Raw genomic sequence first — 27,409 nt, 5'->3', positions numbered from 1 at the left:
CTGCCTTCCTTCTCTGGCTATTTCTCTCTTTTCTTGGCTTGTGCAAATATTTGTTTTCATAAGTTGTCTATATAAATTCAAGCCATCTCACTTTCAGTTTGTAGACTGTCAGGGTAATGCTCCCTCGTGATTCACACCTCCCTGCATCTGTGCCTTGTGTGGTTGCTTCCCACATGGACTCTGGGCTTGGCCATGTGACTTGCCTTTGTCAGTGGGGTATCAGCAAACGTGACTCTAGCGGAAGCTTGATAAGCTCATGAATGGAGGCCTGCTTTCTTGGAACCCTGAAATAACTATGCAAAGCAGCAGCTCAGGAGGAAACACCACGCTGGACCCAACTGCTGAACGCAGCCATGTGCGTCCAGGTGAGCACAGCAGAATCACCCGGCCAATCCACAGACATATAAACAAGTTCAGTCATGTTTTAAGCTATGAAATCTTGAGGTGGTTTGTCATAGTAGTAGGTAACTGTCATCCTCAGCTACAAGCAGAGACATGGCTACCTTTAGTGGCTCTGTGCAAATCAGAAAAAAAAAAAAGAGTCATAACAATATGCCGTTACTGGGCAGACATACTTTTGCTCAAACCAAAGGTGTCCTTTCTTCCAGGATGCAGGCCTATGCCAGGGGCCTTCGTGCTCTACATAAGCTGCACGCTGCGTGAACCTCCTGGGAGAGTTTGACACAATTCTCTCTTCACTTAGCATAGACCAGAAACTTGACTTAGCACAGGTTTAATTACTCCAGTTAAGAAGAGAGAGAGAGCACCTTGAGCAGTGCTCCCAGCCTTTATTCAGTAGCATACTGACTTTTATTAAGGAAAACAGACCAAACGTGGCTAATACAGAGTCACTGCATTTTTCAGGCAAGTCAGCTGGGCAAGCTTCTCCTTGAAAATGATAAACAGTTCTCAGAAGAAAGAGGAGGCATCATTTCTCTGAACCACCCACGAGTATTAAAGAGAAGAGGTAGATAGTGAGATTCTAGAAGAGGCGGCAGTGAGGAGCTTAGGCCCTCTCGCAGGTGTGGTGCCCAGCAGAGATGGCGCAAGGAGCTCCAGGCCTCCCTGGTCCTAGAAGAATGCTCTGGGACCAGAGGTCCGTGAGAGAAGGTTGGGCAATGCCACCAGTCTTCACAAACTGACAGGCCTGTGTCAGGCTGGCCCCAGGCCTTCTGCTGGAGCAGCAAAGTGGACGCCACCCTCGGGACTGTAGTGCACAGGGCCACAGCGCAACTGGGGCTCCTCTTTCTCGTACCAGTGCTGTTCACTGAAATCCGGGAAGAAGGCTGCAATCTCTCTACTGGCTGAAACCACAGAGTCTGTGAGGGGAGGTAAAAAAGAGAGGGGATTCTCATAGGGAGTGCAGCGTAGAGGCAAGAAGCAGCCATGCTGCTGCTGCTGCTAAGTCGCTTTAGTTGTGTCCGACTGTGTGTGACCCCATAGACGGCGGCCCACCAGGCTCCCCTGTCCCTGGGATTCTCCAGGCAAGAACACAGTAATTGGGTTCAGAAACCAGAGCCTGTACTTCTCCTGCCCCTAAGTCCTGGGCCACATCTGGCGAGGTCACCACAAAGGGCCAACTGGGAGGAAAGCTCACTGGGGGATCTGCGTTTCAACCCCACCATCCAGCCTGCCCACCATCCTTGAACCAAATTCCCTTATTAATACTGTGGACACAGGAGGCCGCCTCACCTGAGCCGTGGGTCGTGTTCCGGGTGTCGGTGAGGCCGAAACTCCCACGAATTGAATCTGGGGCCATGTGGCGTGCTCGAAACACTCTGGTGGGGCCCATCATGGTCCTCCAGAGCTGGATGGCATCCTTGTGGGCGAGGATGTAGGCTCGGATCGGCCCACTGTGAACCAAGGGAGCACGTGTCATCAATCTGGCTCTGGCTTCCGGAGGGCACACTGTGAGCAGGGCCCAAAGGCACACTGGACATCCTGAGAGTCTCCTTGCCTTTCTAGCTGAGTACTATTTCAAAGAGGTGATAGAAGGCCGCTGATGAAGAAGGCCACCGAGACAGCAGAGTTGTTAGGAAGCATTCAACAACACTCTTCTACAGCCCCTGGATCACTAAGCACCTCAGAACAGGTGGCCACAGGGTCAGTGTGGGCCCGAGCCCACGTTTCTTCAGACACTCGACCCTGCTTACAATTTTAAAGAGCGGCAAATAAAATTAACAAATCTACTTGGGGGGCAGGGGATATAAGTCTCAGTGGATGAAGATGTTGGAACCAAAGTGAGAAATACCTGGCCATGAACTCCACCAGCCGCTGATAGAAAAAACGCCCTGCAAGGAGAGAAGACCTCCATTAAGACACGGTACCAAGAAAACTTTTTATACTCCTGCCTCCCTAGAGGAGGGAGTAATCACTGTTTTAGAGAAAGGAACAGGGAGTCTGACTTACCTGGGTCTGAACCCAGGCTCTCCAACTTAGCACCTGTGTAGTTTCAGGTAAATCAGTAACTCGTCTAACTTAGTTTTCTAATCTGTGTGCTGGGGACATAATACCTACCTCATGGGGTTGCTGGGAAATTAAATGAAATCATGAGCCTTTGGACAGTACTTGACAGAGTTTTTTGTTAACTAGTGATATTATCAGGATATAAAACTAAATTTCTTGTTGGTACCATGAGGTAGGACCCTCCTAGAAAATATTTTAAAAACATTGATAAACATGAAAAGTTTGTTATCAATCCACTCTCTAGAAGACTGGCTGAATTTTACAGTTGGTAAGTACAGAAGTCATGTATGGATGTGAGAGTTGGACTATAAAGAAAGCTGAGCACTGAAGAATGGATGCTGTTGAACTGTGGTGTTGGGAGAAGACTCCTGAGAGTCCCTTGGACTGCAAGGAGATCAGACTAGTCCATCCTAAAGGAAATCAGTCCTGAATATTCATTGGAAGGACTGATGCTGAAACTCCAACACTTTGGCCATGTGATGCAAAGAACTGACTCATTGGAAAAGACCCCGATGCCAGGACTAAGGCAGGAAGAGAAGGGGACGACAGAGGATGAGATGGTTGGATGGCATCACCCACTTGATGGACATGAGTTTGAGCAAGCTCTGGGAGTTGGTGATGGACAGGGAAGCCTGGCGTGCTGCAGTCCACGGGGTCACAAAGAGTCAGACACACTGAGCGACTGAACTGACATCAGTGAGAACCTGACTTGGGTGTCCACGTAAAATCTTTCTAGGGATAGAGAAGCCTCCCACTCAGAGGACTGTTGGCTCCTACCTTCATGCTCTCGGTAAAATTTCTGGCAGTCTTCCTTTCTCCACAGAAGTTCTCTCATTCGCACAATAAGGAACTTGTTGCTCAGAATCTGCTGATGAACAGCCTGGACAAACACCACCCCAAAGATAAAAGTCAGTGAAAGGGAGCGTCTGAGTGAACAGGAGACCCAGGCTAGCCAAGAGAACCCTGGGGACCCTTTAGAGCCTAAAAGCTGAAGAAAAGAGACACCCTGTCGCTATCTTGAAGATGGGAGTGAGTCATGTAACGAGGAATGTGAGTAGTCACTAAAAATGGTAGTCCCCACCTGAAGGCCAGCAAGGACATGGGGACCTCAGTCCTATAGACACAGAAATCAAATTCTGCCATTCTGAATGGCTTCAAAATGGATTCTTCCCCACACCCTGGAGATAAGGGCCCAGTCAGTTGATACCTGGACTTCAGCTTTGTGAAACCCTAAGGAGAGAACCTAGCCCTTAGCCAAACCTACTGGACCTCTACATTCTAGAACTGTGAGGTAATGAAGGCTGTTTTAAGCTGCTAAGTGTGTGGTAATTTATTAGGCAGCAATAGAGAACTAGGGCTTCCCAGGTGGCGCAGTGGTGCAGAATTTGCCTGCAATGCAGGAGACACAGGAGACGAGGGTTTGATCCCTGGGTCAGGAAGATCCCCTGGAGGACGAAACAGCAACCCACTCCAGTATTCTTGCCTCGAAAATTCCATGGACAGAGGAGCCTGGCACGCCATAATCCATGGAGTTACAAAGAGCCGGACACGACTGAGCGCATATGCAGTAGACAACTAGTATACATACACTGTCTTGAGATTTGGTTCTTCTTACTGTATTAGAGCCTTTAATTATTTAAAAAATATTTTATTTGTTTCTTTGGCTGCATGGGTTTAAAGAATCTGCCTGCAAGGTGGGAGACCTGGATTCCATTCCTCAGTTGGGAAGATCCCCTGGATGAGGGCATAGAAACTCATTCCAGTATTCTTGTCTGAAGAATCCCATGGACAGAGGAGCCTGGGGGGCTACAGTCCATGGGGCTGCAAAGAATCAGACATGACTGAGTGACTAAGCACAGGATCTTCATTGCTTCATGCGGAATCATTCGTTGTGGCCCATGGCCTTCAGTAGTCGTGGCAAGTGGGCTTAGTTGCCCCCGCTTAGCCCCAATCTTAGCGGGATCTTAGTTCTCTGATCAGGGATCAAACCTATGTTCCCTGCATTTCAAGGTGGATTCTTAACCACTGGACTACCAGGGAAGTCCCTCTTATATTTTTTATCTGCCTCAGTTCTCCAACAGATTTTTAGTCTCCTTGGGGTCAGTGTCCACGACGTCTAGCTTTGCCTCCACACCATCTAGCACAGGACTGTGTTGTCAGTCTTCACAAATGGCCCTGTGGCACCTGAAACAGAAGCAATGCCCAGGGCATACAGTAGATGCTTAGGACATGTTCTTACCTCCAGAATCAGGGGGTGAGCAACTGCATCAGGCTTGATCAGGGCCAGAGTGAGCTGGAGAGCCTGCGGGCTCCGCAAGATCGAGGTCATCTCCCTCCTGCCATCAGACAGCCAATTAGAGGCACATCAGTGTTGCAGTCCCCACCCTTCTTACTCTGGAGCCAGGCAGTCTTGCAAGTCAACCAGGGCTCTCACTTCTCAAAGGTCAATAAAGCACATGACAGTTACTTAGTATTTAAATGCCCATTGGGATCATGGGATCGAGGGAAAGGAATAGTACAGGGGCCTTCAATTTACCCACTAGGGGACATAATCTTGCTAATGCAACTGTAACCCTGCAAAGGAGTGACCCATTCATGAGAAGTTGAAGTTTAAACATTACCTGTCTCTGCCAGTACTCCCTTCACTTTCTATCTTTTGTGCTTTACAGAGGATTTACAATTTACATTCCTATAGACTCTAGCCACAAGGGTAGGGTCACACAGGGCTCTCCCATCAATTCTAGAATTGCAAGACTGGATGGACAGGAATTGGGATGTTGCCAGGATACCACCCCCTCTCACCTCCCCCACCTCTCCCCACCGCCACTGCCTATGTCTGCTGGATACATACGATTTCAATTCTAATGTTCCAGATAAGTCAGGATCTACCCTGGCCAAATCAAACCCTTTAATACACTTGCTGTCCTCAATGGCAAGGCTTGCTGTTCAGTTGTTAAGTTGTGTCTGACTCTTTGTGACCCCATGGACTGCAGCAAGCCAGGCTTCCCTGTCCTTCACCATGGTAAGGCTTGCAGACATGCAACTCAAAGGTCAAAGACAAGTTGTACTCATTCTGTAGCTGAAATGCCTGGCACAAAGACGCTTAATCAATTCTATTGACTAAATGAACCTATATAGTCTTATTCTATTTACCTTTGTATATCTACAGTCTAATCATGGTGTATGAGCTCAATAAATAATTGTGGAAATGCTATAAAAAACATAAAAGTATTTTAAACTGGACTAAGAAAACTTGAGATCTCGTCCAACTTTGAAATTCTATTTACATGTAAGAAACTGATAATCTATGCAGGTCTAAGGAGTAGTTCTCAAAGATTATCTGGGTGGAACCTCTAAATCTGCCAGCAAATAGAGAAGGCTTCCATGAACACACACAGAGACAGAGTCTGGACAACCACGTTATTTCTCTTAGCCTGAAAGTGGCACATTAAAGGCAGTGCTAGGGTCTGGCCCAAACAGAAACACTGCCAAGGTCTAGAAACTCATGCCCTTTCTACAGCATTCAGGCTGATGCTCCAGTCAATCCACAAAGCTAACCGCAGCCTAACCAGTACAAGATCAGCCAATCTAGTTTCCCTAACATCCCAGGTGGTGAGTAACCCAAAAGTGGGCAGAATCTTGTCATATTTTTAGGGAGAGATATCCTGGCCACCTCACTTTCCTCATCCTCCATATACACAATATCACTAAGTTCTGGCAATTTTGCCTCACCAGTGTCCTTCCAATCCATACAGTTCTCTCCTTCTCAGCTGCCACCACCCCAGTCCAAAACATCATCAACCCTCCCTGGACTTATGCAACAGCCTCTTTAATGATCTTCCAGTTTCTACTCTTGCTCCCTCTACAATCTGTTCTCCACACAATAGCCATTGAACTAAAACTGCAAATCTGATCATTTCATTTCCCTCCTTAACCCTCCAAAGTGTGCCCTGCTTTTATAATAAAACCTGAAAGCCCTTAGCATGTCCTACTAGGCTTTGCGTGATCTGATCCCTCATCTAGAACTCCATACACCTTAACTTGCTTTTGCTCTAGCCTCATGGGCCTTGCAGCTCCAAGACTTTCTGGCCTGACAGCCAGAGTTTTCACAGCCCAGAATGCGTTCCCGCTGGTTACCTCCTACTCACCCACTAGATCTTAGTTCACTTCCCCACTCTCATGGCTCCTACACGTCTCCTTCACTTATCTCTTCCCCACTAGAAGGTCAGCTCCATGAAAGCACAGATCTGTTTTGCCTCTGTGTCCTCTGTACTGCAGAGCGCCTAGCACACACATGGCTCTCAACGGTATTTGTTGAATCAATGAGTGAATGAGTGATTCACCTATTCCAAGGCCAGAATGCTAGACGCTATCCAGGGGAGGGCATAGCTCCTTTTCTAATGCCAGCCAAGTCAAGCTTGTCTTGGATACTGGTTTACAACCAAGAGGAACAAGTCGGGAAACTTGCTCAACATAAAAGTCGCTCCTTTAAGACACTTGTAAGTTTTGGAAGTTCCCTGGGCATTTGCCTCCACTACAGAGGCTCCTATTTCTCCGCTTCCTGGAGGATGCCAGCCACGCTCTGCGTCCTCCCAAGCTCATCATCACCTCGGCTTTCTGCCTCCGAAACCTGAAGCCCCACCCTGCAGTCCCCCAAGCTCACAGCCTCAGTTCTAGACACCACCCTCTTCCCCACCCTGCTCTTCCAGTTCTCCAGGCCTGCAGCCCTGCGGTGTGGCCCCTTGTACCGAGGCCTAAACCCACTCCAGATTCTGGGCTATTTGGGAGCCCCGGGTGGAGTTCGGATACGAGTCACCTGGTCCTCCCGCCGTGGGACCCGGCCACCAGGCACTGCGATAGCTAGCCTTTCGGTCCAAGCGGGGTCCTTTAGGCATTCGCCCGGGCAGCCCTCTTCGGGGTCCTTGCTGTGCGGCCCGGGCGGGGGTGAGGTGCTGTGCCAGCCAATCCGGGATGTCGTGCAGCAGGAGGGCCCGCCTCCCCGTGGCCCTGATGTCTTTCCGGCGCTTGCTCCGGAGGGAAGAAGTGACGTAGCCGTTCTGGATGGGAGATGGGCTGTGCTCGGCCGCCCTCAGGTGGGAGAGCGGACCAGGCAGGTGGCACCGCGACGGGATGTGGCTCAGAGAAGACCTCGGAGAGGACAGAATGGGCGTTTCAGGGTGGCAGCCAGGCAGTGAGCGGGGCCGCCGGAGTCGCCCGACTCGCTCTATTTTTGGTCTAGGGTAGTGCCTGGCACTTCGTTGCTGCCCAGTATTTGTCTTTCGGAGGGACGCGGGGGACAGAGAACTTGTGTCTTATTCGGTTTTGGTGGGACTGAAGTAATTCTACACCAGGTATGAGTCCGAACTCAGTTGAGTGAATCACCCATTATGAGGCTAATTTTGTATTTGTCGTCTTTATTATTTTTGCTTTGTGCAGGCTTTCTCTAGTTGTAGCAAGCAAGGGCTACTCTTGGTTGCGGTGTGCGGGCTTCTTATTGCAGTGGGATCTCTTGTTGCAGGGCACAGGCTCTAGGCAAGCAGGCTCAGTAGTTGTGGCTCTTCAACTCAGTACAGGCTCAGTAGTTGTGGCTGCTCCGTGGCATGTGGAATCCTCCTGGGCCAGGGATTGAACCCATGTCTCCTGCTTTGGCAGGCAGGCTCCCATCCACTGCGCCACCAGGAAAGTCCCAAGAGGTTAATTATGACTTACGTTCATTCTATCCAGAAGGACATCTATCTTTGTCTAGTTTTGTCTCTAGATAGTGGTATTTAAGAACATACTGCCTTCTTACAGTGTTAATGTACAGGAGTAGTGGCAGCCCCTAAGTCTTTTTTGAGGTGTATTTCTTTTTCATCCAGCATATTTAAATTGTTGTTGTTTAGTCACTGTCGTATCCAGCTCCTTGCGACTTCATGGACTGTAGCCTGCCAGGCTTCTATGTCTATGGGGTTTCCCAGGCAAAAATACTGGAGTTGATTGCCATTTCATTCTTCAGGGGATGTTGCTGACCCAGGGATCAAACCCGTGTCTCCTGAACCACTGAGTACACTGACCCACTGAGTACAGGCTCAGTAGTTGTGGCTGCTCCGTGACACGTGGAATCATCTTTTTAATGCACAAGGTATTCACGTCACTCCTTTGCCTAAATCACTGCCGTGTTTTCCTGCTCTACTAAGAAAAAGAATCCAAACTTTTCACCATGGACCTTAAAGAACTACATGACTTGGCTTTTGCCGACCTGCGTGCCTTTCCAAACCACTCTGCCCTCACTCCTATCATTCCACCCCCTGTTCCCACGGCAAAGCCTCCACAGGAGGTGCTCACTGCCTGAAAGCTTGTCTCCCCAGTATTTACTTGATTTACTCCTCGGCCTTGTGTCGCCTCCTCAGAGAGGCCTGGCCAGACATACTATCTAAAGCAACACCCTTTCTCATTATTCTCTTCCCCATTACCCTTCTCTATGTTTCTTCTGAGCATTTGCCCATATCTTTGTTGCTTTCGCCCACCCTTTCCTGGTGGCTCAGACGGTAAAGTGTCTGCCTGCAATGTGGAAGACCCGGGTTCGATTCTTGGGTCGGGAAGATCCCCTGGAGAAGGAAATGGCAATCCACTCCAGCACTCTCGCCTGGAAAATCCTATGGACGGAGGAGCCTGATAGGCTACAGTCCATGAGGTCCCAAAGAGTGGGACGTGGCTGAGCAACTTCACTTTCACTTTCTTCTGGCCTTGCTAAAGAAGAGATCAGAATTTAGCTAGCAGCCGTATCACTTCCTTCCTCTCTGTATGTGTGGATGTGTGTTTGTCTGTGTGTGTGTGTGTGTATGTATGACTGGAAATCTACTGAACAAAATTAATAAGTGCAGAATGCTTCCGAGGTGGAAAGGTGATTTCTCTGAGCCAAGTGAAGGGGACCCTAAGAGCAGGACTTGCAGATACAGGGTAGTGCCTGCAGGAGAGGGAGACCAGCATATTCCTCCCTTGCTGATTTGCTGAATCTCAGGGCCCGGTGTCGCCCTGGTCAAAAGGGGTATGCAGTGAAAGAGTTGGCATGAAACCTTGACATGTTCTCTCCTGGAATTTGGAGCTTATGTGACTGAGAACCTGATGTCTTCTCTCTGTTTGGAGAATCTTCCCACAGCAAGGAAAAAGAGGGAGTTACCCTCACCCTGCCTAACTGACTATAACAAATCCCAACCCTAGTCCCTAACTCAATCCTACTTCCTAAACCCCAATCCTATCACTGACAGTGATCTAACCTTTTGGACTTGTTACCTAACCCTAGATCTCCTGACCCTGACTCTTCCTCTTCTGAAGCTCACCTTGTAACTCTCACCCTTGATCCTTACACTCAGGTCCTAAACCTTAGGCCCATGGTGCAGCCCTAACATCTAACCCCGCCCCAGTCCCTAAGTGAAGTGAAGTCGCTCAGTCGTGTCCAACTCTGCGACCCCATGGACTGTAGCCTTCCAGGCTCCTCTGTCCATGGAATTTTCCAGGCAATATACTGGAGTGGATTGCCATTTCCTTCTCCAAGGGATCTTCCCAACCCAGGGGCTGAACCTAGGTCTCTCACACTGTAGACAGACGCTTTACTATCTGAGCCACCAGGGAGTCCCTAACCACCACGCAAATATCTTACCCTTGACTTGAACATTTTTGATCTCTGACCACCACTCTAACCTTTATACTTCACTAATTTCCAACACCAACCCAAGCCGGTAACTAATAAACTCGTAACCCTTTCATCCTAGACTTCCTTTCTAGATTCTGAGCCACTGACATCTTCTAATCTCCTAATTCCAACCTCTAACCCTTAAATCCCACCCCGTAAATTCTAACCTCTAATTCTGGAACCCTCAACTCCCAACCCTGACTCCATGAATGACAAGCCAGTACTTCACCCAATTATGAGCCACAGACAAGCAGAGTGAGAGCAGCTCAAACTGTGCACAGTCAGAGGACACCGTTAGTGAATGCCAGTAAATTAATCCATTAGACACTGAACATGAGACAATAGGAATCCTAGCAATCCAGGAAAGCGTCCCTAAATACTGGATATGATGGATAACAGCAAACATGAACAAACCTCCAAGTCTCAGAAGACGGGCAATGAAAAGTCTCAGTCACTGTGACCACACCTCTATGTCCCAACACAGCAGCCTCACTCAGCACATCATCCCAGCCTTCCCAAGATGGAGGACAATAGTCCTTAGTTGCAAAACTCTCAGACACGAGATGGGTGGCCCTTGCCCAAGGACACAGCAAGAGAAACCTTAGCAACACAATAACCATCATGAGCAGGAGATAAGTTAGCCATCACTGCTACCATCGTCTCCCTTTCACAACTATCTGGACTCCCAAGAGAGGCCCTAGCAGACCAGCTAACAACCCAGCTGAAGAGAAGACAGAAACCGTGTGTGAAGTCAGCTCCTCCCCCAACTCATTAGTGAAAATGAAACAATCCAATTGTAAATTGGACAGAGGACCCGAACAGACATTTTCCCAAAGAAAAAGTATGAATGGTCAACAGGTACATCACTAATCATAGGGAAATGTAAACAAAAACAGTAAGATATTCTGTCACGCCCGTTAAGAAGAGCTGTTATTGAAAAGATGAGAGATTATAAATTCTGGCAGGAGAGAAAAACGAACCCTTGAGCACTGTTCGTGGGATTGTGAGTTGGTTATAGCCACTGTAGAAAACAGTCAAGATTCCTCAGAGAATTACTAGAACTATTATATGATCTAGCAATTCTGCTGCTGGGAATATGTGCAGAGGAAATAAAAACACTATGTTGAAGTGATACCTGCGTGCCCATGTTCATAGAGCATCATGTACAATAGCCAAGACACGGAAACAGCCTGAGTGTCCATTGATGAATGGATGGATAAAAATGTTCTGAGAGTATACACACACACATATGAATAAATCAGCCATAAAAATAGAAGGGAATCCTACAATTTGCAACAACATGGATGGATCTTGAGGACATTACACTCAATGAAATAAGTCAGAGAAAGGCAAATACTGTATGATTTCACATGTGAGATCTAAAAAACACAATAAATGCATAGAAAAAAGAATCATTTACTGAAGATCAATGAGTTTGATTGTAGCTATTGGTTTCCTCAAGCACCAGCATATTCCTCTAAAGGGGATATAAAAGCAGTCATTGTGATTCACTTGATCGTCTGGGAATTCAGTAAGTTCTGTAATGGTAAGTTCAGGAGTTTTCCTGCAAGAGAAATATATGCTTAGAGAAATCGAATTTGGGAAAATGAGAAAAACTACCATACTGGTTACTATAAATAGTCTAGCAAGAGGAATGTAGAGCAATTATCTTTAAGGCAGACCAAAGTGGATCAGATGCTAAAGAATCCTATCGCAATGCGGGAGACCTGGGATGGGGAGATCTCCTGGAGGAGTGCATGGCAACACAATCCAGCATTCTTGCCTGGAGAATCCCCATGGACAGAGGAGCCTAGTGGGCTACAGTCCATGGAGTCACAAAGAGTTGAACACAACTGAACGACTAAGCAGCAGCAGCAGAGACATTCTAAGTTCTTGAGGAAGAACAAAAGTACAGAGTGCAAGTGGGCCAAGAAGAGGAGAGCTATGAATATGAATTCTTATGTAAGTCTTTGGACCCCATAAGAGCCTATAGGAAATTCCATGGGGGAGAAAAGGTGGAGGGTAGATACAGTGGAGTTGATGTGAATCAGAGGCTGGTCAGAGGGACATAGACTGTTACTTGAGTTATAGAAAGAGTCTAGAACTGACCCTCCGGATTCAAGACAGCCCTGCCAGTTCCCAGCTCTGTTCCCTTGGGTAAGTTACATCCCTCTGTCAACTTCTGCATCTTTGAGTATGAAAAGCAGCTAATAGCAACATCTTCCTCATGGTGGGGGCGTGGGGAGCACAGGAGAGGGGGTATAGGCAAAGCATGTGACAATGCGAGACACATCGTTGACAGCGATAACTTAGTCTTGCTTTGGCAGCTACCATATTCTTTATGATCTTGTCAAGAACAGAGTTTGGCAGGGAGCAGGGATAAATTGGGAGTTTGGGATTGACATATAACACTACTGTACATAAAATTAATAACTAATAAAGACCTACTCTATAGCACAGGGAACTCTGCTCAATGCTATGTAGTGACCTGTATGGGAGAATAATATAAAAAAAGAATGGATATATATTTATATTTAACTGATTGACCTTGCTGTACAACAGGAACTAACACAGCATTGTAAATCAACTATACTCCAATAAAAATTTAAAAATAAATAAAGACAAACTGGGAAAAAGAAAACAGTTTCTGTTCTGCTTTGTTGAAAGACTGTGGGGAGGGGCCACTATTCATTCATTCATTCCCTTTCTCCTTATAGCATAGCAAGCCATTTTAATGTGTTCAGTGTGTATCATTTTGTTTCCTGTCTTTGTGTAAAATATATAATTGTATTTATTTTTAACTTACATAATGATGTGTTAATTTTATTTTTCTGTTGCTTGCTTTTTCTCTTGCTGTAGTGTTTTGAGATCCATCATATTGCTAAGTATTGTTGTTTAGTCGCTAAGTCATGTCCGACTCATGTGACCCCATGGACTGTAGCCTGCCAGGCTCCTCTGTCCCTGGGATTTTCTGGGCAAGAACCCTAGGGTGGGCTGTGATTTCCTTCTCCAAGGGATTTTCCTGACCCAGGGATCAAACCCGGGGCTCCTGCATTGGCAGGTGGATTCCTTATCACTGCACCGCCTGGGAAGCCCCTAACAAGGGCTGTGGTTCAGATACAAGAGGAGGGGATTCAGCAGGATGATCTATGAATTGGCCTAGGTCAAAAACAGTCTGACAGAGTAGAGATCATGTGATAGTTACCCCCAGATAATGGAAGTGCCTGAGAATCTTTAGGATTTTTCTTTAGTGGAACTAGAGAACATTTAGGTCCACTAGACCTTTCCTGGTGAGTAATATGTATTATTATTGTTGTTCAGTCACTAACTCGTGTCTGACTCTTTGTGACCCCATGAACTGCAGCATGCCAGGCTTCCCTGTCTTCCCTATCTCCTGGAGTTAGCTCAAACTCATGTCCATTGAGTCAGTGATGCCATCCAACCTCTGCCATCCTCTGTCACCCCCTTCTCCTGCCCCTGTGTTTCCCAGCATCAGAGTCTTTTTCGGTGAGTCGGCTCTTCACATCAGGTGACGGAAGGATTGGAGCTTCTGCTTCAGCATCAGTCATTCCAGTGAATATTCAGAGTTGATTTCCTTTAATTGACTGGTTTGATCTCCTTGCTGTCCAAGGGACTCTTAAGTGTCTTCTCCAGCACCACTCTTTGAAAGCATCAATTCTTCAATGCTCAGCCTTCTTTGTGGTCCAACTCTCACATCTGTACATGACTACTGGAAAAACCATAGCTTTGACTATACAGACCTTTGTTGGCAAAGTGATGTCTCTGCTTTTTAATACACTGTCTAGGTTTGTCATAGCTGTTCTTCCAAGGAACAACCGTCTTTTAATTTCATGGCTGCAGTCACCATCTGCAGTGATTCTGGAGCCCAAGAAAATAAAGTCTGTCACTGTTTTTCCTCATCTATTTGCCATGAAGTGATGGGACCAGATGCCATGATCTTAGTTTTTTGAATGTTGAGTTTTAAGCCAGCTTTTTCACACACCTCTTTCACCTTCATTAAGAGACTTTTTTGTTCCTCTTTGCTGTCTGCTATTAGGGTGGTATCTTCTGCATATTTCTCCCAGCAGTCTTGATTCCAGCCTGGCATTTCGCATGACGTACTCTGCATATAAGTTAAATAAGAAATATGACAATATAGAGCCTTGACATACTCCTTTCCCAAGTTTGAACCAGTCCAATTATTTTTTGAACCAGTTCAGTTTTGAGCGTTACCTTGCTATCATGTTAAATGAGCACAATTGTATGGTAGTCTGAACATTCTTTGGCATTGCCTTTCTTTGGGATTGGAATGAAAACTGATCTTTTCCAGTCCTGTGGCCATTGCTGAGCTTTCCAAATTTGCTGGCATATTGAGTGCAGCCCTTTCACAGCATCATCTTTTAAAATTTGAAATAGCTCAGCTGGTATTCCATCCTTCCACTAGCTTTGTTCATAGTAATGCTTCCTAAGGCCCACTTGACTTCACACTCCACGATGTCTGGCTCTAGGTAAGTGACTACACCATCCTGGTTATCCGGGTCATGAAGATCTTTTTTTTACAGTTCTTCTGTGTATTCTTGCCACCTCTTCTTAATCTCTTCTGCTAGGTCCTTGACAAGTAATATGTATGCTGATCTGTAAATCAGATGAGCCTTGTGAATTGAGATTGTCAGAAGAGGCTGTCATAAAAGTATTACAAAATTATGTCTTTTTAACCTGTGTTCCCTTCCACACACATTTTCTCTTTAATTAATTATTATTATTTTGACTGCACTGGGTCTTCATTGCTACACACAGTCTCTCTCTAGTTGTAGCACGTCGGGGCTACTCTGTAGTTGCAGGGCATGGTCTTCTCATTGCCATGGCTTCTCTTGTTGCAGAGCATTGGCTCTAGGGTTCCTGGGCTTCAGTAGTTGTGGTGCATGGGCTCAGTAGTTGTAGCACAAGGGCTTTCTTATGGCATGTGGAATCTTCCCAAACCAAGGATCAAAGCTGTGTCCACTGCATTGGTAGGCGGATCCTTAACTGCTGGACCACCGAGAAGTCTTTCATGTTCTGTTCTAAGATAATTTGTCCCAGTCCTGTTGCCATGCCTCATAAAGCTACAATAATCTCTTTGGCATTAGCTGAGTTCTTGCTTGTACTCTATGACCCTGGAGTCAAAATCAAAGTCAGTATCAAAGCCTGATCTGTTTACTCTCAGAATAACCTTTTATGTTCCGATTAGTATCTTTTGTCAATATCCCCCAAATTGGGCATGGCAGGGAAGAGAAAGGATGGAATAAATGTTCTTTGCTGCTGAATTATCAGCCTGAAATACATTCCTTCCCTAAGAAGATGTTATTTTTGAGATGGCTGGGAAATTTTGAACAGGAAGTATGTTCAAAAGAAGATGGCAAGGAGATACTTAGGTGTAATAATAGCATTGTGGGTATGTAAGGAAATGTAACACCTCTCAGAGATGCCCTGTGGAGTATGTAAGAGTGAAATTACATGATGTCAGACTTGTGTTAATACTTCAGCAAAGAAAAAAAAGACGAAGGAAATGTGACCAACACTGCGCTATAAGATGGGCATGAAAGGTCATGGTATTATTATTTCTAATTTTATATATGTTTGAAATTTTTCATAACAAATCTTTAAAATCCTCTAGAACAAGGAACTCTTTAACTCTATCTGGTTTACTCCCCAAAATGAAAAATAAAAGTGATTTTACTTACACATGGTCCATCATGCAGTTTAATTATGTTAAGTTTTTCATATCTGTAAGAAATTATATTTCAAAATGATTACTTTTACTCTATGGTATATCACAAATTATTTCTAAATTTGACATGATAATCTTTAGCTAAGTTTGAGAAGGAGACATTTAGCTAATAGTGATTTCTTATTTAATAAGTTATTTTTAAATATCTACTATATGTTTATTTGTCAAAGAGGTTGAGTGTATAAAACATATTCAGTCTGAAATCAAATATAGAAAATTCAAAGTAATCTTGAGTATTTAAGTAGAAATGCAGAGTATTAGGAAGTGAATGTGCAATACAGTTAAATTATCCATTTGATGAAAGGTAAAGACATTACTACTGACCTTACAGAAATAAAAATGGTTACAAGGGAAGGCAATGAACAGCTGTACATCAGCTGATTAGATAACCTAGATGAAATGGACAAATTCCTATAAACACATATTACCTAAACTAACTCAAGAAGAAATAGAAAATATCAACAGGACATATATCAAGTAAAGAGATTGAATCAGTTATTGAAAACCTCCTAAAAAAGAGAAACTCAGCACCAAATGGCTTCTTCAGAGAATTCTATGAAATAGTTAAAGATTTGATTCCATTTCTTTTCAAACTCTTCCAAATAGTAGAATAAGATTCCTGATTGATTCTGTGAAGCTAGAATTACCTTAATAGCAAAGCCAGACATCACAAAAAAAGAAAACTAGATGCAGAAACTGTCAGCTAAATACTGGCAACATTATTTAGCTGGCTTAAAACTCGACATTCACAAGACTAAGATCATGGCATCTGGTCCCATCCCTTCATGGCAAATAGATGGGGAAACAATGCAAACAGTGACAGACTTTATTTTGGGGGGCTCCAAAGTCTCTGCAGACGGTGACTGCAGCTATGAAATTAAAAGACGCTTGCTCCTTGGAAGAAAAGCTATGACCAACCTAGACAGCATACTAAAAAGCATAGGCATTACTTTGCCTGCAAAGGTCCGTCTAGTCAAAGGTATGGTTTTTCCATGTCATGTATGGATGTGAGAGTTGGACTATAAAGAAAGCCGAGCACCAAAGAATTGATGCTTTTGAACTATGGTGTTGGAGAAGACTCTTGAGAGTCCCTTGGACTGCAAGGAGAGCCAACCAGTCCATCCTAAAGGAAATCAGTCTTGAATATTTGTTGGAAGAACTGAAGCTGAAACTCCAACACTTTGGCCACCTGATGTGAGGAACTGACTCATTAGAAAAGACCCTGATGCTGGGAAATAGTGAAGGCAAGAGGAGAAGGGGTCGACAGAGGATGAGATGGTTGGATGACATTACCCATTCGATGGACATGAGTTTGAGTAAATTCTGGGAGTTGGTGATGGAGAGGGAAGCCTGCTGCTGCTGCTGCTAAGTCGCTTCATTCGTGTCCGACTCTGTGCGACCCTGTAGACAGCAGCCCATTGCATGCTGCAATCTTTGGGGTTGCAAAGAGTCGGACATGACTGAGCAACTGAACTGAACTGAAATACTGGCAAACTGAATATAATAGCATATTCAAAGGTCTATACATCATGACCAAGTTGGGTTTATCCCATGAATACAGGGTGGTTCAACCTAAAAATATAAGCCAGTGTACTAACATCATATTAAAAGAATGAAGCAAAAGAGTCACATTCTCATCACATTCATGTTAAAAAAAACACACATCATTTCAGCATCAGTAATTAATATGGATATGCAGTTCAAAACCATGGTGAGATATCACCTGACATCTGTCAGAATGGCTATCATCAAAAAGAATCCAAATAACAGATATTGACAAAGATGGGGAGAAAAGGGAACACTTAGGCACTGTTGGTGGCCAATGTAAATTGGTGCAGCCACTGTTTAAAATGTATGGGGGGATCTCTTAAAAAATTTTAAAATAGAACCATATGACCCAGCATTTCCACTCCTCTGTGTAATTTTAAAAAGCAACAATAATTTGAAAGGATACATGTACCCCAGTGTTCATAGCAGCATTATCTATAATTGCAAAGACATGGAATCAACCTAAGAGTTTTATCAACAGATTAATGGATAAAGAAGCTGTGGTATACATAACAATGAAATGATACTCAGCCACAAAAAAAAAAAAAAGAAATTTTGCCATTTGCAACAACATGGATGGACTTGGAGAGCATTATGCCAAGTGAAATAAGTCAGAGAGAGAAAGACAAATACTGTATGATATCACTTATATGTGGAATCTAAAAAATTACAACAAATTAGTGAATGAAACAACAAAAAAACTGTCACAGATACAGAGAACAAACTAGTGGTCATCAGTGGGGAGAGGGAAGGGGTGAAGGACATTGTAGGGGTAAGGGGGAAAAGAGAACTATTATGGGAGGATATGAAGTCATGTGTGTGAAACTTAAAACCTGTTATGCACTATAGAATTTAAATACTCATTCAATGAAAATTATGTTTAATTAAAAAAACAAAAATCTGAAAAAACCTACAACATCTGACAAAATCAAACACCCTTTCATAATAAAATTACTCAGAAAACTAGGAATTGAAGAAAAACTCCTCAATATAACAAAGAACATTTATGAAAATCCCACATCTAACATTGCACTCAGTAGTGAAAGCTTGAACTAGAACATTTGGAAAGAGAGAAATCCAAAATTTTATATTATTTTCAATTATACTTCAATAAAGCTGGGGGGAAAAGCCATCCAAACTGGAAAGGAAGAAGTGAAACTATATTTGAAGATGACATGGTTCTATGTAAAGAAAATCTCAAAGAATTCCTATAAAAATTATTAAAGGTAATAAACTGAGCAGTATTTCAGAATACAAGAACACAGGAAAATCAACTCTGTTTCTATAAACCAACAAAGAACAATCTGAAAAGAAAATTAAATGTTGCATTTACAATATCATTCAAAAAATAAGATACCTGAAAATAAATTTAACCCAGGAGGTTAAAGACTGTCCACTGGATGCTACAAAACATTGCTGAAAGAAATGAAAGAAGGCCTAAATAAATGAAAAGCTCTCCCATCCTCATGGATTAGAAAACTTAATATTGTTAAAACGTTTATACTACCCAAAGCAACTGACAGATTCGATGTAACCCTTGTCAAAATCCCAATGGCCTTTTTTTTTTTTCAGAAGTGGAAAAGACTACCTTCAAATTTATATGGAATTGCAAAAGACCTGAGTAACCAGAACCATTTTGAGGGGGGAAGAAGTTGGGAGGACCCCACACACCTGATCTCAAAACTGACTACAAAGATAATCAGTGTTGTGGTACCAACATCAGGTTAGACAGAGAATAATGGAATAGAAATGAGAATCCAGAAATAAACCCAACATCTATGGCCAACTGATTTTTAGCAAGAGTGCCAAGACTATTCAATGGGAAAAGAATAGTCTCTTCAAAAAATGGTGCTGGAGCAACTAGATAATTGTATACAAAAGAATGAGGTGGACCCCTATCTAACACATAAAGGTTTTGTTGGCAGAGATTGGAAGAAGGCTTCCCAGGTGGCTCAGTGGCAAAGAATCCACCTGCCAATGTAGGAGACACAGCTTTGATCCCTGGTCAGGGAAGATCTCGTATGTCACGGAGCAACTAAGCCTGTGTGCCACAACTAATAATCCTGTGCTCTAGAGCCCAGGAACTGCAACTGCTGAAGCCTGTGCACCCTACAGCCTGTGATCTACAACTAGAGAAGCCACCAAAATAAAAAGCCTGTGCATCACAACTAGAGAGTAGCCCCGACTCGCCCCAACTAGAGACGAGCCTGCACAGCAACGAAGACCCAGCACAGCCAAAAATAAATAAATATTTTTTAAAAGACTGGTAGATTTATCGGTTTTAGCCATTTAAGACAATTTCTGTTCAATCTTTAGGAGATCCCTAAGACAATTAAATGGGACCTGTGTAGTGACTATACATGACCAAAACATGCAAGCTTCACAGAATTATTCCAGAAGTCATTAAACTAACAAACAGCAACAGTAACAAACCTTGGAGAGTGGAGAGAATCTGATTTCCAGAGTTGTGATATTATACTCCTCCAGTTTTCAACAACAAAATTATGACAACCAAGGAAGTACAGCACATACACAGGATTAAAGAGCAGCCAAGGACTCAGGAAGGTCATATGTTGGACTTAGAAGACAGATACTTTGCCCAGCTACCTCCTCTTCTTCATCAGGCTTTTGTTCTTTGGCCTGAGGGAGCTTAAGGATAACCTTCATCTGTGGTCACAAGACCTGACTGCTGTGGCTACTTGCGCTACTGAGTTTCTTCCACTTGGTCTTTGTCCAGGCCAGACATAGCACAGTCACTTCAGTGGGTTTTTGTTTCTGTCTGAATGGGATCACATTGGGGAGCATAGGGAGGGAGAGAAGAAATGGAGGAGCAATAGTGGAGCATTCTCTGGAAGGAAGATCTAATCAATTGGAAGTGTTCCAAGGAGGCCTTTCCTATCCTGACCACGTTTAGCCTCTTGACTTGAGAGAAAGGAGAGTGAAAAAAAAAATGAAGACTTACAGAATTCTGTAGCAGAGGTGGCATTCGCCACTGTAGGTAATGTGGTCACTGCCGCATATGGAGTCTGTTGGCCTGAGGTAGGCTAAAATCCAGCACTTATTGATGTTCTTGGTGCATTCAGCCTGAAGGTGAGACACAGACACTGCATCAGAGCCCTTTATCCGGCTCCTCTAGCCTTGATTGCTGGGCGCAGGGGAGAAGGATGGAATACGGAGCAATAGACCAGGAGTTTGGAGAGCAGGCTTCAGAAATCTCAGTATTTGACCCCTCGTGCTCACCACCAACAGTATGTATATAACATAATATAACACATGTAATCTGTAGACTCCCCAGTCTGGGCTATAAATTCTTTTTAGGATGAAATTCCCTGTCTCACTAATTACAAAATGTGATTGTTAGGTTTCAGAGATTAGAATACGCTTATGAACATTTCTGGTTGACTTGTATATGGTGCTTCAGATAGCAGTAGGCTCAGACTTATTACAGGAGAGTTACGATTTAGAAGGAAGGGGACAGAGAGAATGAGAACCTCACTTGATCTGTGGGAGGCAAGATGTATGTCTTAGCATATCTCAGTTGAGAGAATGTCCACCTCAGCATAGGACAGACCTGAATTTGAGCCACAACTTCCTCATTTATTTGATGGTGCAAAATACTTGCCTTCTATCCCACAAGAGAGTTGTATGAACTGATTGGGGTTTATACCCAGGAACATATAAAAGGCACTACATACAGTTAGTGACTCAGCTGTTGCTGTGGGGTTATCCCCACAGATATTTTCCCTGGCACCTGCCTCCCAGAAAAATGAGCCGAGACCATCAGGGAAACTGTTTTTCCTCTCCATTGCTGAGCTTGGGAAGCAAGGAAGCAGAGCTTACCGTTGTCTTTTCTAGGTCAGTCCCTCTGTCCATAGGAAGAGGAAAGTCTGGAAAACAAAAGCATATTCGAAAGAGTTGCTGCTCTGTCTTCTGCCCTTAAGGGTAAAAGTGAGGATGAAGGAAACCTGGTTGGCACCCAGGAAGCATCAGATCCCATCAGGAGAGGCAGAGGTTCCTTTTTGATGCATGCTGCCCTCCAAAGGGGGCCTCAGAGGAGCAAAGAATCAGGAAACTTCTGTCCCCTCCTCTTTGTAAAGAAGAGATCTTAATTCTGACCTTTCCCCTTCACAGGTAAATAACAACTTTTACAATCATTCTCTGTTCTTTTTAGAAAACACACACTAAGTTATATGAAGTAGTTATATTGAAATGCCTTAAAAGATGCTGGGTTACATATTCTTGATCCAAAACAGTCTTTGCAATTACACACACACACATATAATACTTATATAGTTTTATATAATTATATTAATTTTATGTAGTTATATAATTATGACCTGATAATATATATTGTCCACTCTCTCTATAATATATGTATCTTTATTAGCTATCATTCATATGCCATAGAATTCACCTATTTAAAGTGTATAGTTGAGGACTTCCCTGGTGGTCCAGTGGTTAACAATCTGCCTGCCAAAGAAGGGGACATGGGTTCCACCCGTGGTCTGTGAAGATTCCACATGCCGCAGAGGAACAAAGCCCGTGTGCCACAACTACTGAGCCCACACTAGAGCCCGTGAGTTGCAACTACTGAAGGAGGTGTACCTAGAGCCTATGCTCTGTAACAGGAGAAGCCACCACGTTGAGAAGCCTGCACGCTGGCTCTCTGCAACTAGAGAAAGCTTGCATGCAGCAACAAAGACCCAGCACAATCAAAAATAAATAAAAAATTAAAGTATACAATTCAGTGGTTCTTAGTATATTCACAGAGGTGTGCAACCATCAACACAGTCACTTCTAGAACATTTTCATCACCCTCAAAAGAAACCCTGCACCCAACAGCAGGCTCTTCTCATTCTTCCCTTCCCCCAACCCAGACAACTCTAATCTACTTTCTGTCTGTTCTGGACACTTCATCCAAATGGAATCATACAATATGTAGTCTTTCCTTTCTATCTCTTTCACTTAGTGTTGTAAAGGTGTATCCATGTTATCGCATGCATCAATACTTCATTCCTTTTTATAATTAAATAATATTCTGTTGTACGTATATACCGTATTTTGTTTATCCATTAATCAATTAATGGACATTTGAATTGTTTTCACTCTTTGGCTATTATGAATAAGGCTGCAGTGAGGTGAATGTGATAATCACAACAGTATGGAAACTTGATACGCTGCTGTGAATATTCTCTTTTTTTCCCCTACACCAAAGGAGATCTTCCCTGACTAGGAATCAAACCCAGGCCACAGGCAGTGGAAGCTCAGAGTCCTCACCTAACTGGACTGCCAGGGAATTCCTATGTGCCTGTTTTTTTTGTGGTCATGTGTTTTTCATTTCCCTTAGATGTATACCTAAGAGTGGAGTTGCTGGGTTATATGGTGAACTTTGGAGGAACTTCTGGATTATTTTCTAAGGTAGCCACACCATTTTACATCCGCACCAGCATTATATGAGAGTTCCATTTTTCTTCACATCTTTGTTAATGTTTGTTATTATCTCTCTTTTTGATAGATGCTTTACAAATAATTTCTCCCATTCTCTAGGCAGTCTTCCACTTTATGGACATCTTTGTTGGTATCCTTTACATCACTAAAATGTTTAATTTTATGAAATCCAACTGATTTTATTTTTTGCCACCCTGTGCAGCATTCAGGATCTTAGTTCCTTGACCAGGGATTGAACCCGTGCCCTCTGCATTGGGAATATGGAGTCTTAACTACTGGACCACCAGGGAAACCCCTGATCTATTATTTTGTTCCTTTTTTATGTATAATGCAGGCTTTTTTTTAATTAACAAATTTTTATTTATTTTTGGCTGTACCGGGTCTTGTGGTGTGGAGGATCTTCAATCTTTGTTGCAGCATGTACAATCTTTAGTTGTGTAGCGATATATGGGATCTCGTTCCCTGACCAAAGATTGAAACCAGTTTCCCTACGTTGTGACCGTAGAGTCTTAGCCACTGGACCACCAAGGAAATCCTTGTATTTTCTTTTTTTCGTTTTTTAGTAGTTGCACTGCTGCAACTACTGTATTTATTTTAGCTTATCAGAATATACTTCAGATTTATACAATTTTAATTCAAGTGATATATAGAAATGTTACTCCTATATAGCTCTGTCCTTCCTTTTATTACATTGTTGTTATACACATTACATTTATATTAGTCACAAACCCAACAATAAATTGCTATAATTTTTATACAATTTCATGTCTTTTAAAGAAGCTTAGAGAAGAAAGGACAGTGAGTATGTATTTAGTGATTTTGTAATATTAACGTTTTATTCACCACTTCTGGTTCTCGTCCTTCGTTCCTGTTGATTTACTGTCTAGTGTCATTTCCTTATACCAATACAGCTTTGTTTTCAACCACCAGTTTTGATACCAATAGCACTGTGTGAATCCTTTCTTTCTGGGGGTTCAGTGTCTGCATGACTCTGAAGAATTAGACTTAAATAAAACAGGACAGCATTTCTACTTTACTTCTAACATTTCCATGATCTTGAATATACAGCAGAAAATGTGGGCACAGTAAGGACACGGAACTCACCAACTGCGAAGGCAGCCCACATGGAGATGACCAGAACAAGAATGGTACTAGAGAAGACCCCCTTCATGGTGGCAGAAGAACTGTGGAAATACGGAGATGTTGACAGTAAGACAGAAAAAATTCCACACAACATACAAATTCTCATAGAGATCCATCATTAACCAGGAAATGAAGTCTAAATATTTAATGTTTTTTCTTTCCTTGGGTTATTTGGAATGAATTGTGTCTGATGCAATTACATTGCCTAGTTCATTTCCCTGGAGTAACTGGTCATGAGAGTTCCAGAAAAACATCTATTTCTGCGTTATTGACTATGCCAAAGCCTTTGACTGTGTGGATCACAATCAACTGTGGAAAATTCTGAAAGAGATGGGAATACCAGACCACCTGACCTGCCTCTTGAGAAATCTGTATCCAGGTCAGGAAGCAACAGTTAGAACTGGACATGGAACAACAGACTGGTTCCAAATAGGAAAAGGAGTACATCAAGGCTGTATATTGTCACCCTGCTTATTTAACTTCTATGCAGAATACATCATGAGAAACGCTGGACTGGAAGAAACACAAGCTGGAATCAAGATTGCCAGGAGAAATATCAATAACCTCAGATATGCAGATAACACCACCCTTATGGCAGAAAGTGAAGAGGAGCTAAAAAGCCTCTTGATGGAAGTGAAAGAGGAGAGTGAAAAAGTTGGCCTAAAGCTCAACATTCAGAAAAAGAAGATCATGGCATCTGGTCCCATCACTTCATGGGAAATAGATGGGGAAACAGTGGAAACAGTGTCAGACTTTATTTTTTGGGGCTTCAGAATCACTGCAGATGGTGATTACAGCCATGAAATTAACAGACGCTTACTCCTTGGAAGAAAAGTTATGACCAACCTTGATAGCATATTCAAAAGCAGAGACATTATTTTGCCGACTAAGGTCCGTCTAGTCAAGGCTATGTTTTTCCTGTGGTCATGTATGGATGTGAGAGTTGGACTGTGAAGAAGGCTGAGCGCCGAAGAATTGATGCTTTTGAACTGTGGTGTTGGAGAAGACTCTAGAGAGTCCCTTGGACTGCAAGGAGATCCAACCAGTCCATTCTGAAGGAGATCAACCCTGGGAATTCTTTGGAAGGAATGATGCTAAAGCTGAAACTCCAGTACTTTGGCCACCTCATGCGAAGAGTTGACTCATTGGAAAAGACTCTGATGCTGGGAGGGATTGGGGGCAGGAGGAGAAGGGGACGACTGAGGATGAGATGGCTGGATGGCATCATGGACTCGATGGATGTGAGTCTGAGTGAACTCCGGGAGATGGTGATGAATAGGGAGGCCTGGCGTGCTGTGACTCATGGGGTCACAAAGAGTCGGACATGACTGAGCGACTGAACTGAACTGAACTGAACTGAATTGGTCATGAGAAAAAAAATGATCTCAAAAATAGAATTTTAGAAGGGAATATATGTATGTATGGGTCTATTCCTGGACACTCTTCTGTTCCATTTATCTATTTGTCTATACAAGAGCTCAAACCATACTATTTTAATTATGGCTCTATGATAATGTCAACTGAAATAAAAACACACAACATAAAAGCTGTGAGTTTCAGTTTTATTTGTGGGCTCACTGAGGACTATAATCTGGGAGAGAGCCTCTCTGATAGCTCTGAAGAACTGCTCCGAAGTGGTAAGGGGGTAAGTCAGCATATATGTGACTTTGGCAAAGGAGTATGTGCAATCCAGCACATATCTTGGTAGAAGTTGGCACTAGCCATGAGGAGATGTCTCAGTTAATGATTTTGGTGCTTTTCTAAGTATGGGAAGATGCCAGACATTGAGTTCATAAAATTTTCTCCTGAAAATATCTACCTATCTGAAAGCCTGTTCTGCCAGTTTCCCCAGAACACAGCGTGCCTCGTTTCTGATCTTCACCCTGAACTCCTTTCAGGGTGTGTGAAGCTCAGTGACTGCAGTGGCTAATGAGTCAATCCTTGTAGATCAAGCAGATGGCAGACAACACTCTTTTGTATATAAGTCCTCCAACTTTGTACTTCTTTATTTTTACCTTTTCACCTAAAACAATAATGTATTAGATTTATCTGTATAAGGGTTTGGATTCAAAGATTCAGAATAAATGTGTCACCTGGCTACCTTAAAAAAATAGAATTTTAGAATATGTCAGGACTTCCCTGGTGGCACAGTGCATGAGAGTCCACCTTGCAATGCTAGCGACACTATTTGATCCCTGGTCTGGGAAGATTGCACGTGTCACAGAGCAACTAAGCCCATGTACCACAACTACCGAGCCCAAGATCTAGAGCCTGTGAGCTGCAACTACTGAAGCCTGTGCGTCTAGAAAGGGCTTCTGCTTCACAACAAGAGAAGCCACCACAATGAGAAGCCTGTGCACGGCAATGAAGAGCAGCCCCCGCTGTCCACAGCTAGAGAAAGCCCATGCACAGCAACAAAGATCCAGTGCAACCAAAAAACAACAACAACAACAACAACAACAACAACAACCTGGGAAAAAATCTTAAAAAAAAAAAAAAGATGATGATGCCAGAAAAGTAGGTAGTAAAGAATGTCTGCAGGGGATCCTTCGGTAAAGCATGAGCACCAAGACTTTTTCAATGACCTGTTTTAAAGTTGAGATTTATTTCTGAGGTAAGGCCAGCAGTCACTAGAAAGTGCAGTGACACATGTGGGTCAACAGACAATAAGAAATGGGAAGATTCAAAACACTGAATACTCTCTGCCATATCCTTAATCTTCCATTATATGATGACTTTGGTGTTAATTCTTAGTAACCTATAACATTATTGAAGTGAAAACCATAGCATATTTATCAGCAGCTTACTGGCATTATTGAAAATACTACAGTACAAGCCAGTTGTATAGTTTTTATACATTTTCCAGGGAAATTATATATCTAGGTAGCTTCTGCCCAAGACTTTCTCCGAATAAAAACAAATAATAAATAATGTAACTCTTTTCCTGCTCAAAAGTTTGCAAATTATTAAGTCCACCTTACCTGCTGTACTTCCACAGTTGCTCATATAAACTTGATGGACAAAATGTTCTTTATGTCCAGCCTGTTGATAATGAAATAAGGGGGCGTGTGCGTGCATGTGTGTGCGTGTTGGCTGGAGGGGTATAACTGTCTTTTTAAGGTTGCAGTGCCTGGCAGCAGAACAGAGTGAACTGTGAAATAATGAATGTTGCTCACTATTCAGTTCTACAAGTATGAAGTTAGCCACTGTAGTTGCTGACCAACATTGCACTTGGCGGAATTCAGGATGAAAAAGAATGAGGAACTCTGTGCTTTGGACAAGCAGACCCCTTAGATAGTTAGATATAGATGTTAAGAAGAATTTTAATGAACCCACAGTCTTGCATCTTTCCATACATAGAAAAG

General features: G+C 43.3%; 2 protein-coding genes across 3 annotated transcripts; both read right to left on the bottom strand.

Moving 5' to 3' along the window:
- Positions 742 to 7,409, bottom strand: NME6 (NME/NM23 nucleoside diphosphate kinase 6). 2 transcript variants are annotated; one of them, XM_018038433.1, is made up of 6 exons: positions 7,283 to 7,409; positions 4,706 to 4,802; positions 3,244 to 3,346; positions 2,252 to 2,291; positions 1,693 to 1,853; positions 742 to 1,319 (listed from the first exon to the last, which is right to left on the bottom strand). In XM_018038433.1, the coding sequence occupies exons 2-6, from the start codon at positions 4,793 to 4,795 to the stop codon at positions 1,153 to 1,155; spliced, it is 561 nt and encodes a 186-aa protein (XP_017893922.1). In that variant the 5' UTR covers positions 4,796 to 4,802; positions 7,283 to 7,409; the 3' UTR covers positions 742 to 1,152. The 2 variants fall into 2 exon arrangements, with proteins under 2 accessions (XP_017893922.1, XP_017893923.1); XM_018038434.1 differs by lacking the exon at positions 7,283 to 7,409 and adding an exon at positions 7,163 to 7,264 and having other exon boundaries at positions 794 to 1,319.
- Positions 15,820 to 24,093, bottom strand: SPINK8 (serine peptidase inhibitor, Kazal type 8 (putative)). Its single transcript, XM_013973489.2, has 4 exons — positions 24,006 to 24,093; positions 21,294 to 21,340; positions 20,416 to 20,537; positions 15,820 to 15,901 (listed from the first exon to the last, which is right to left on the bottom strand). The coding sequence occupies exons 1-4, from the start codon at positions 24,070 to 24,072 to the stop codon at positions 15,820 to 15,822; spliced, it is 318 nt and encodes a 105-aa protein (XP_013828943.1). The 5' UTR covers positions 24,073 to 24,093.

This window comes from Capra hircus, chromosome 22 (assembly GCF_001704415.2).
Source record: "Capra hircus breed San Clemente chromosome 22, ASM170441v1, whole genome shotgun sequence".
NCBI classification, from domain to species: domain Eukaryota; kingdom Metazoa; phylum Chordata; class Mammalia; order Artiodactyla; family Bovidae; genus Capra; species Capra hircus.
This window is presented reverse-complemented; position numbering and strand designations above follow the sequence as displayed.